We start from the raw sequence: 12,299 nt of genomic DNA, 5'->3' as shown, positions 1-12,299 counted from the left end.
GAAGAGGGAAAGATCTAAGGAGTCATTGGATGCCTATGAAAATAGAATGCCTTTTTTTTTTTTACTGCTGTCATAATTGTCTTGACAATTATGGGTGTAGCATACAGTATAGACAGTAAAGTGTGAAAGCAGATTATGTGTTAATGTTTAAGCCATGGGCATTTGGATAGAGGATATGTGGTTTCCTGAGCTTTTTTTTTTTTTTTTTTTGGTAGTGGGGGGACGACTTAAAAAATGAACAACAGGAAAATGTAATCCCAGTTGTAGCCCTCAAAGCTCTCTTGCAGCTGATAGTTGAACACACACACAAACGCATAAGTAAAGCCAGCACAGGCAAAACTGCTCCATTTTACCATCATTACACAGCACGGGTCCCTCGCTCCCTTTGGAGCCATGTTCTGCCTCCGGTGCTACATTTGACGGTTTGTTGAGCGGCACGTAGGTGTGTAGCCTCCACAGCGTTACGTGATCAAACAGCCCAACTGACGCATGGCCAATTATCCTGGCTCCCTCCTCTCATCTCACGTTTAAGGAGAGGGAAAGTAAAAACCAAAGAGGGAGATGGAAAGAGAGAGATGGGGGCGAGCAAAGCTGGTGGTGTGTTTGTCGAAGAATCGCAGATGCAAAAGTACTTCTCCCCCTGTTCCACAGGGAAGCTGACATGTGCACCATTTTTTGTGAAAAGTAAACAATGGCTCGCACACTTGTTTTTATTGTGAATGTTTGCCATCAGCGAGCTGTAAATAGGCCAAGATGAGGAAAACAACGAGAACGCTGAAGGAGGGTAAAAGTATCAGAGGGTGACACAGGGAGCGAAGGTTTGCCCTTTTCTGGTCTTTGTGTATAATACTACTTCTTCGTCCAACAAAGTGACACATTTTATATTAGTGGCAAATATTAAAAGATACTTCTTGAGGTTTATTTTCTCTCTAAAATACCATGGCATGTGTAAAAAGATCGAGAGAATGTTAAACTCTGCTCTTATCTTAACTGTCATCAAGCGCTTTGCAAATGTTACACTGCATATATTCTCTTAGGTTCAAAAGATTAAAGTGGTTAAACACACCTTGACCAAGCCTTAACTATTCCGAGATCAGGGCTTATTGCTGTCATAAATGCAGTATGAGTAAATAGTGTTTAAAAGTATATTTGTCCTGAAAGTAAACCTCTTTATCCTGTTGGCAGGCAGCAACGAACGCAAACACAGAAAACAGTGCAGCAAAAAGAAAGCATTTATAATGGGAACAGCAGTTATTGACAGCCACTTACAGAGGCCTTGGTTCTAGCTCAGATCACTACCACTGGAGAGCAAAGACGGAGAGGAGCAAGAGAGAGAATCACCTCTGCTGGGTTACAATGAGAAGCAGGTGGAAAGAAGGCAGATGCGAAAGAAACAGCAACGAGGCTAAATAAACTAAATGTACTCTGCTACCGACAGAAAGAGGACAAAGAATAAATGAATGTAAAAACATTTAGAAAAAAAATTATGCTTACCTACAGTTGCCCGGGATTTGACTGAATACTTTTTTGTCCTGACGCTCGGGGCAGTGTTGTCTCTGTGAGCTGTCTCACATTCTCTCTCCATCAGGGAGGCAAACTCTGTGGCCACTGTATTGAGGTAGGCTTCATTAATAAAACCAAGGATCGTGTGTGGTTCTGCTAGTCCTGAAAGGACGTGGAGCTCCTCTTTGAGGGCTTGAGTCAGTATTGGCACCATGCTGCAGAAACCCATAGCCAGCCTGTCAAAACCAGTCTCACCAATTTGACTGGTGGACAGGGTGGAGTGCACAATACCCAGCACGTATTGCCGTGTTAGGCCCTGGATACACAAAAACAAAATATTATGTCTGTGTGAGATTAGCAGTGCCTTTGACATGCATGTGAAGTGAACACCCTCTATTCCCTCTACTCATCTGGAATTTATATGAACTGAAAAATGGAAATCGTTTCTTATTTTAGTGTACCTGGTAAAATTGCAGCACCTCTGACTCGGGATAAAGAAAGAACATCTGCTGCAGACACTGAACCCGTTCAAGGATGGACAGAGCGGTTGTTTGTCGAGGTCCAGGAAGCTCTGGACTACGGGGAAACAGTTGGTCCATCAGGTAGCGTCTGAGTCGGAGTCGCACATCGTCCCACACCTCCTGGATCTTTAGTAAAGATTAAAGATTAAAAGAAAAAACAGTAAGTACAAGTCAGCCCATAAGACATTAAATTAGTCTGTACAGAAACAGCGAAATGGATAATAAATGGTGCATTACCTCTAATGAAGCGTCTTCTCTGACTGTATGTACCAGCTGGATGGAGGAGGCAGTCAGTTGAGAATGAAGAGACGTAAGTGGGGATGAAGAAGAGTGGTTACAGGGGAAGCAAATACCGCACTGGGACGACAGATTCAGCAGTAGCTGAAGCGTCACCTCTTCTTTCGACTCTTCTTCAGATCTCAGGTACTGTTGCTGAAAGGAGAAGGTCATTTAAGATTTTAATTTCACAAGAGAAAGAGGAAAAATACCTGAAGACAGGGCAGTGCAGTATGAGCATCTTCTAATCTTAACCGCTTATTCATAAACAAAGCTGCTGCTTACCAGATAGCTGGATATTTCATAACAGAAAAACACCGGAGTTAAGTGGGATTTGAGATCACAAACGATGAAATGATTATGATCACGATAAGTTATCAGACATCCAGCTTTCTCATTTTAGAGAGAAATTATGTGTTACAGATTGTTGGTGAAATGTTTACAAAGAATAGCTAGAGACGATGATGACGATAATAACGAGTCATTAGGATTTTGATGCATTACCAGAGCTCTGAAGAAGTCCATAAGCTCTTGATGTCCTTGGGTAACAGGCCTCACACTCTGTTGTGTTTTGAGGGAGAACCACTGCAGCCACTCTGTGGGACTCAGTGGACGCTCTGCTGTGCGGGAGTCTCCTATTTTAGCCTGGAGTTCCTTCAGCTGCTGTTCAATGCTGAGCACAAAAAAAGATATATTACAGAAATCAGAGAGCTAAGGACTATAAAACCATACAGAGGTTCCAAGTACAAGAATAAAACACATACCAAAGTAACCTTAACCTTAGTAAATTTAAGACATTGGATGGAAAGTAGATTTTAACCAGCAAAACAGAAAGAAATGAAATAGATTTTTAAAAACGCAACCTCATAAATTCAATTTTGTCTCAAATTTGTGACTGGACAAAATGTTACAGTCAAGATCATCTGGGAAGGAGCCTTCAATTTCACAGGTGACTTTTGAGACATTTAAACAAAAACAATCATTGAACCATACTCAAAAGCTGGTGCTACACCATAAGCACACAGGAACAATGCATAAAATATGTCAACGCAGCAGTGATACAAACAAAAAGACTCGGTGATAAAAATACACACGGACCTACACAGCACGTCACATTTGGCTCTCCCTCACTCCTATTCAGTGTCTCTGCTGTGAGAAGACACATACAGAAGCATCAACAGTAATGAACACAGACATCGATATATCAGTGTGCAAGTGTGTGCTAAGCATCTGGTGTGAAGTGGCATTACAGACATTGGCAGGCATCTGAGGCACACAGTTCTTGCAATCTCATGTCTTACTTGTTCCCTTGACACACACACACATACACAAGCACACACACACACACACACAGACAAACACACACACACACATCGCTCTTTTGATTTTAACAGACGGCATCAGCTATTCAGTTTCCTCTTTAATGTGACGGATTAGAAATGACATCTTTGGGCTCGACATGTTTAGTCATTTCCATGCAAATCAATGCATATATATCTGGGTATGTAAGACGGTGCATGCATGTGTGTGCATGTGTGTGCGTACAACTACATACCTGCATAATTAAGCATGTATGCTGTTGTGAATGCCACTATTGTGTTCATTTTTGATTGTGTATTCATAGTTGAGCTTGTGCTCAAGGCTTTGTGAATGTATGTAGTAGTGCATATAGTGATAGTAGAGCTTGAACAAATCATCTGGAAGTCCACTAGCTGACGAAAAAAAAAATCAAGTAAGAAATTCATATAAAGAAAAAAAAGTATGAATCACAGGGTTGATGATTAAATAATGGCATATCTTGGTGTCAATGTAATTACTTTGGGACTTTTGAGAGGTAAATTTGAAATGCATGACTATGTGATCTAGTACTTCCCGTGCCATAAAAGATAAATATTCAAATAGTGAAACAAGTAAAAAAAAAAATATATTTTTTGCACACCTATACTTCTGTCTCTCAGACATGTGCACATATGCTTGTATGTGTGTTAGTATACATGACACAAAGCCAAAGTGCAATTTCCCCATCAGACAGCTCAGCTCATCCCCTATCGGGGACTATAAAGTGCCTCCTGCCCGCTCCTGGGCCACGAACACATCCAGATGTCTTACAATGGCAACACATTAAATAACCGTTCAATCTGACACATTTTCGTTTCAGAGGGGAAAAACGCAAGGGGATAAAATGTTATAGACTGTTACAAACTGCCATCCTGTAGATTGAAAGCTGCCTGATGATACTGTTCTCGCTCTCGTTAACTACCTTCCTCTCGCATTCTTTTCGTCTTTAGGCAGGCCAGATGATGCATCTCACTTTATTCTCTTGACACCAATGTGCCCACTGACAGAAACCCTGATTATAAAGTGCCGTTTTTGTATGTTTATAGAGATTTGATACCAGAAAATACTTGCTACACATATGTAGAACTGTCAGTTCTACATATGTGTAGCAAGTCTTTCACCTTACCATGTGTCTGTATGTGTGATTTTCTATTTCTGCCTTTCTAGGTACGCTTACTCCATAGGAAAAACATTGCCTTGTGACAGATTGTGAGTGCTGCAATTCTTCACTACATTTGCCCAAAGCTCACTGGTTGTAAAACACAGCTTCAGCAAGGTCCAAGCAAAACTCCGAACTGCCCATGGCGCTGTGTGTAAAATTAGTATACATCACTTTAAACAACACAATGGAGTGCTGAAATGCTGGTTTGTTTGTGCGAGACCTCTGGCTTTTCTTTCTCAAGGGAAAATATAGCAGTGAGTTCCTGATAAGCAGCAGTTCTGGATACAGTGGACTCCAAAGAACAACCCTTTACTTTTCTCTGTTTTAAATAACTCTCGGAACAGTTGCTGTAGATTAAATGGCTTCAGAGAGCATTGTATGTGTGTTTATGGTAAGTCATAAACATGGATGTTCATTCAGGGCTCCCCATCAGGACTTCAACATAGACAGAAGGTTTCAAATGGCTGTCCATCTGTGGCTCACTGCTCACCAACTCTCCAGTTCATGTAACACAAAAATGTAAGTAGACTGAACTTTCTACTTAGATAGCCTTGGACTCGTTCTTGCTATACACATGCAGTATATATCAGTGCGATTGACAGACATGTTTGACCAATATAAGGCCATAGACTGAGACAGGGGGGGAATTGCTCTAAGGCTTCAAGTTTTCCCCAGTTCCACTCTTCATCACCTCACTCTTGCCTTCACCCAAGAAAAGCATGCTCTAATAGCTACAGCAAATACACCTGCTCTCCGGGTACATTTTCAAGGCTTGACTCCATAGCCTTTTTCTCTCTCCATTTCTACTTTTTCTTTTCTCTCCCCTCAACACTCTTACTTTCCTAATTTTTTTTCTTTACTTTCGCCTTTCAATTACCCCTCCTTAAGGCCTTGTGCTCTAAGTCATAAAGTCAATGTGGATGGTCTGTGTCAAGAAGTCCATCCAGCTTTCTACAATGTGATGACCTTTTGGCTGCTGGTGTGAATGCTACCTGCAGCCTAATCAACTTGGCAGGATTAACTCCAAACCTGATGACTTCCACTGCCGGCAGCTTGGACGGTGAGGAAAGAGACAGAAAGAGTATGAGAGAAGAGGAAGGCAGAAATGGGTAGAAAACAGAGAAGTCACAGAAAATAAAACCACTCAACCATCTGTGTAAAGACAACAATGGACGAACCCTTAATGGCAAAAACGCCAGAGCAGAACTCAACAAAAGACCCTGAGAATGAGAAAGGAGGCAGAGGAAACTAGGAGGAAAGAATTCTTTAGGCCTCTTGACAAATATGTCAATCATCTTACCCTAACTGACAAACAAACACACACACACACACACACACACACACACACACACACACACACACACACACACACACACACACACACACACACACACACACCGTTACTGCTGAAGTGAAATTTAATTGTTTTTCAGTCTAGTTCAGGGAGATCAACACCCGCCAACCTTCACCACCGCTGAGAGAGAAAGGGAGCAACTGGAGGTCTTTTATTAGATATGATGGCACATTTCACAGCTCCGTGACTTACAGAAACCCAATCCCGCGATTAGTCAGCGCTTTGACGCTATCTTAAGTTTCTTGTCAGAATTAATTTAGTGTGGGTGGGCTGCTGTGGGGCCGTCTGTCTGTCGTGCTCCGCTCCCCTCCGTTTGCCTACAGGAGGTGGGGGATGGAGACAACGGGGGCAGGAAGATCCCTTTCAAATAAGCCCCAGCTCCAGTCAGTGCCAAACCAGCCGCCTGAGAACTAAATATCTCCCCCATCAAAGGAGCCTATTCTGTAAGGGGAAAAGGAGTGAATGAGCTTGAATGAACAGGCTGAAAACGAATCCCGTCTTGGCCCAGTCTGTTGCCCACTTAGTGTTTTCAGCCGTCATCCCCCAAGACACACAGCCTACCCATGATACCGGAGAACTGATATAGGTGATATACTAACTTAACACACGTGTCACACAGAGCTTAACACAAAATCAACGACATACATTGAGGACTAGTATTTTTGTTCACTGAAAAGGAACGTTGCACGATATTCTACTGTGGCACGTTTTCAGTTTCTTTGGTATGCACACGCATTGAAAATCACACACACACCAAGAATTAAATGTAAAAGTATTGATACTCTACCCTGATCAAGATTGGCAAGCGATTAGTGAGAGTCATTTGCCTTGCCCGTGTGAAACTAGAGGCCTGTCTGGAGTCTCAGTGCTTGTGCTGACACTTCATTAGAGGTCTTTTCCTGGTGGCCTGCTCCATCCGGCAACACACACCCACCCCTTCACTGTCCCATCTGATGAAAACTAATGGATTACAGCATTTCAATTTGGGGGAGCCAGCTCTGTTGTCAGCCTATCTTACTCTCCTTCAATTAAACAGCAGCTCTTAGGCAAATCTCTGACATCTGAGAACTGGGAACAAGCCAGTCATTCTGACCCATTCAAGGGTGAAGGCAGCTCTGTTTCCTCTGCCTCCCAATTTTCCTTTCCTTTCCTCCACTTCCGCAATTTGTCTCAGACACTGATAAATCAATTAGGCAGCAGGTGAGTGAGCTTTGGATGTATGTGTAGGTGTGTATACGTCTGCAGCCCACCCAGGTTAAAGGCAAACGAGAGGCCTTGCGAGATTTTATTTGCCTGGATGCGTCCCGACAGAAAACGAGTAGTCTCGGAGGAAGTTGGCTGCAGTCTTGCAGAGATACTGACCAGTGGTCCCCCACGGCGAGAGGAGGATTGCCTTATTTTTAGCCCCATTCTCCATTATCTGGACGCTTTGTTCTCATAATGGTTATCCCTCTCCCATCTGCAGGAACACAAAATAACCCTTTAATGCTTAGAAAGCAGAAAAATGGCCCGGCCTTCTGTAATAAGCCTTGAATTACCTACCCAAGGGTTTTCGTTTCAAGATGTGGAATCTTCAATTATTATGTTCCCATTTAGAAGGAGGAAGGAAAGAAAAAGAGAAAAGGGGAGGGAGGCAGCGAGAGAGAGTGAAGAAGGGATGAGTCCCAGACACTAATGGTGCCAGAGTGAGGCTTTGTTCACTTGCTACATTTAGCCTGTCCTTCATCATCTGCCCTCAGCCTCACAACACTACAAACGATAAAAGACCTGAAATATAGATTTCTCTTATTTTTCTCTTCCCCGTGTCTCACTTTTTAACAATCTACTTGTACTCCCTAACTATACGGATCTGTAATAAATGACTGATACCTATATTTCACTCCTCAGTGCATAAAAGAAAAAAACAACCTGGGAATGCATTTCTGCCATATATGATGACCAGACTGCTCTTACTGTATAATTAAGAAGAATTTATAAAACAAACCTGAATTTTTGGAGAAGATATAAACTTTGAAAGGTGTCCCTTAATAGAATGATCCCCTCAATAATGAACAGAGACAGAATTAAAATGTTAGAAACTATATCATTTAATTTGACAAAGACATCGCATCCAGTAGTCACAAACCACATTTACATGTGTTATTAGAGTATCTAATTAAAACTGAATCAGAAAGCAAGTTACAATACAGTGGTGCATCTTGGTCAGATTTAATTCCCGACTACAAAGTAATAAGACAATCATTATCAGCTCTCGTTTTTTTCCTGTTCTGTTGTGTGAATTATTTACTTTAGTTTCACAGTTGTAATCAGAGTGTGGATTTAATTACTGTATTTAAGATTCGAGAACACGCAGCCACACTGATAATCTGTCATTTAACTCCTCCACACGGCTGCCACTGTTTACCAATCTTGCAACAGATGCTGCGTTATACATCTGTGTATATAACCACAAAATCTGATTTTGTTGCAACCAGCTAAAACATACACACAGACAAGCACAGACACAAACACGCACACAACTGTGATCTTTTAATGGGAGGTATTTTAGAGGCAGAGATTTCTGCATTAGCACGCAGCCACTGAATCCTTTTACCATCCCCCCCTTCAAGTATTAAACGGTGTAAAATGTCTAGTAAAAATATGAAACAGACAGGTTAGAGTGTAATAAGATGAAGAAAAAAACGCCATCACAGGAAACACTGTCATAAACCATGTGATGTTGAGTTGTGCCCATAACCAGTTTGAGTCTCCACTACTGCTTTCTTATCTGTGCAGCCAACATGCATGCAATCAGAAAAAAAACAATCCCACCTTAAGTATAAGGCAGTCATTAATAACTGAACATTAGAGATTTGAGAGATCAACTTCTGCATATAATCCTATGAAAAGTAAGTACACCTTATAGTTCAGTAGCTTATAAAACCAACTTGAGCAGCGTTAACGTCAAGTAATCCTTTTGTGTCATTTTCAGTCATTAGGCCTGCATTCCTTTACAGCGTTGCTTTTGTTCATAACAGTGTTCGAGTCAGGTTGAGGTCTGGGCTTGGGCCATTGCAACACGTTGATTCTTCTGTTTTTCAGCCATTCTGTAGTAGACTTGCTGGTGTGCTTGTGACCATTGTCCTGCTGCATGACCCAATTTGGGCCAAGCCTTAGCTGTCAGACAGATGGCCTCAAATGTGACTCAATAATATTTTGGTATACAGGGAAATTCACTGATGACTCAATGACTGCAAGGTGCCCAGACATGACTACAAAACAAACCAGTTGGTATGTTGTGTTTGTACTGACATGCTCTGTTGGTGTTTTTTTCCAAACGTGGCACTGTGTTATATCAAAGGCCATTGCTCCAGAAGTCTAGCAGTTTGTTCAGATGCAACTTTGCAACCTAAGGTGTGCTAGCATGTTCTCTTTAGAGAGAAGAGTCTTTCTCTTGGTGATCTTTCCAAACGAGCCATGCTTGTTAGGTCTTTTTTTTTTTTTTTTTTTAAATTGTAGTATCATGGACTTTAACATTAAACATGCTAACTGAGGACTGTAGAGTCTGAGATATAGCTTCTTCTGAGCATTGCATCATCTGAACACGGCAATTTGCGGGGACACTAAGTTCTGGGAAGACTTTGGCATTGTTTTAATACACACCTTACAAGACCTCAGCTTTTATAAAATTATCGAACACCCTTAACTAGAGGCACCTGCCGCTACTTACTTAATTCATACTGTTTTAGCATTTTGTCACAGAACTGTATAGAGCCTTGTGAAAACGTTGTTTTTCACATGAATATATGTGAAAAACATCCAATATCTGAAGTACTGTTATCAATCAAAACTTCACAAAAAATACTTTACTGCGGTGCTTTTTTTATTGTAATACTAATCTGACCACTATATAGCACTGGGTTTCCTGCACTTCACCTGCCATCCACAGAAAGAAAAGGAACGCTTCACAGAAAATAATCCATCACAAATAAACCAACTTAAAATGTCACTGTTATTATTATCTGGGGTGACAAAAAGGGGTGTAAAGTGTCTGGGTGATGTGAAATTCACAACATATGTTTGCGGCGATAAAGATCAGGAAACTATATCAAGTCGAGCCCTCTGCGACTCTGACTCACCTGTTGGCATTGAGATTGAGCTTCTCCTCTGTGTCTTTCATAAGCTGTTCAAAGTCCAGATCACTGGAAACACCTGGAACCAGCAGCTCCACAAAGGCATGATCTTCAGCAAAGTCCTCTGGCCACTCCATAGTGCTCTGTGAGATAGGGAAAGCGTTCTTTATCACCACATCATATGTTTACCAGTGTACACACCCCACTTTCTTTCTGTCCCTTTTCTCTTTCTATTCCTCTGCCTTCTTCTCCGGTCTTTCAGCAACCTGGCCTTTACCCGGCATCATACTCACTCGGAGAATAATTTTAATAAATAGATAAATAAATAAAATTTTAAAAGACTAACAAAAGGGCCTATAGGGAGTCGACAAAACATTCAGACTATGATTCTGCTTGATAAACTGTCCCATAGGACAGGTTATGTAAAAAAAGAAAAAGATCTGCACCAGGTTATAAAACAAAATAAGGCACAAGGCTTCACTGGTGTCAGGATTGAATCAGCAGTGTAGATTGACATCAATCAACCGCATGATCTAGAGTGTTGTATCAATGCAGATGTTCGAGAAGCGGCGCACACATTCTGTACACCCAGCGCAGACTTTCATGTGATCTAATTTGAAATTTCCTCAAACAGAAGTCTTATTAAGAGGCTCAAATCAATTTCACCTGAAACACCTGAAACAAGGGGAAGTCTGTTATCAACAAGAAACAGCCCCCCCTCCCTTTTTTCTCAGAAAAATCATTTGCAGTTGGAGGGCTCCTGATCAAAATGCATTGCCTGAGCCTCTAACCATTTCCACCTACTGACACTACAGTAAGTTAGCAGAGGAAAAAAAGAACAAATAAATAAACAATGAGGTGAGATGCTCTTCAGTCAAGGCTTTAAATAAACAACTCATCTCCTATGGTCTCTCCTAGAACTGCGGTGCCACCCTCCCACCCTGTGGTGCTTAATGCTCATGCTAACAGCCAATCCCACGGTAGTGCCGCACTGCTGGGTCTCATATCAACATTGTCATCAGCACGAGTCAAGTGGAAGGTAATGGAGAGTGTCTGTGTCAATTTGGCTTTCTCACACTCCGCCTCTCGCCCCGTCCTCGTCATCTGCTCTGATTTTAATAATCCCTGTCAAACTCCAAACAGCTCCCTGCACTCCGCTCTGCGTCTTCGCTGCTGCGTACAGTCTATGCCACTCTCCCTGACAGAGTAGACAGGAAGCTCAACATTCATTTAGCCTGCACAAAGGGAGGCCTGTCCAGCTGGACAAATATTATTTTCCTCTGCTGACAGCCTCACCAGTTAAGCTTGTCCTTTATTATTTCTCCCTCTCTTCTTCTCTCTTACTGCTTCCCCTCATCATCACGCTCCCTCTGCGCCACTGACTGAGAGGGGGGTCTATGCCCAGTCACTGCTAAAAGAGAAAAGGATTTTCAATCCACGGATTAGGAACTCAACATTGTAATTATATAGACTGAGAAAGATAGTGTGTGTATGTGAGTGAATTTGAATAGTTTCTTTGTGTGTTTGCGCTTTCTACACTACCGTGCTTCCTTTCAGGTGCTAAAAGGATAGACAGACAGATGGACAGAGGGTCTGAATGTCCTCACTTTATGTCTGCTGGGTGTCTACCTCCTGTTCTGCCATAATATCATCTGTTATCTTAAGCGTGAGTGTGTACATGTAGGTGTGTGTGTGTGTGTTAGGATTCACCAGGCATCACACAGGGCCTCATTAGTACTATACTTTAAATCATCCAGTCTCCATTGTCTTGTCATTAGCTCTTTAGAAAGCAGATGTTGGAGGAGCCCCTGTGTGTTTCACAGCATTGCAACAGGGACAACAGGGCCAAGCAATGAAATGCTGCCTGCTCGAGACATCAAATCCACAGCTATTAGACCAGGATAGGAAACGCACTCTCCCTCTCTCTCTCACACACACATCACTGTCCAATCTCTCTTGTTGCTGCTTGTCTAACCCAGCTAGGCTAACACACAGGCCCATTTACAGTAATGAGTTTGTCCTGAAATATTTAG

General features: G+C 42.0%; 1 protein-coding gene across 1 annotated transcript in view; it reads right to left on the bottom strand.

The window, feature by feature from the left end:
• kiaa0825 (KIAA0825 ortholog) overlaps positions 1 to 12,299 on the bottom strand; it is a 117,084-nt gene that overhangs the window by 100,633 nt on the left and 4,152 nt on the right. The window contains exons 2-6 of the mRNA XM_085475131.1: positions 10,273 to 10,409; positions 2,805 to 2,973; positions 2,262 to 2,456; positions 1,965 to 2,150; positions 1,495 to 1,819 (exon numbers count right to left, since the gene is read on the bottom strand). Of these exons, the coding sequence (XP_085331257.1) occupies positions 1,495 to 1,819; positions 1,965 to 2,150; positions 2,262 to 2,456; positions 2,805 to 2,973; positions 10,273 to 10,403 (1,006 nt within the window). The 5' untranslated portion in view covers positions 10,404 to 10,409. The remainder of the gene's footprint in view (positions 1 to 1,494; positions 1,820 to 1,964; positions 2,151 to 2,261; positions 2,457 to 2,804; positions 2,974 to 10,272; positions 10,410 to 12,299) is intronic.

This window comes from Copadichromis virginalis, linkage group LG12 (assembly GCF_057382275.1).
Source record: "Copadichromis virginalis isolate Kocher_CV1m ecotype Utaka linkage group LG12, C_Virginalis_male_GT1.1, whole genome shotgun sequence".
In the NCBI taxonomy this organism is placed as follows: Eukaryota; Metazoa; Chordata; class Actinopteri; order Cichliformes; family Cichlidae; genus Copadichromis; species Copadichromis virginalis.
This window is presented reverse-complemented; position numbering and strand designations above follow the sequence as displayed.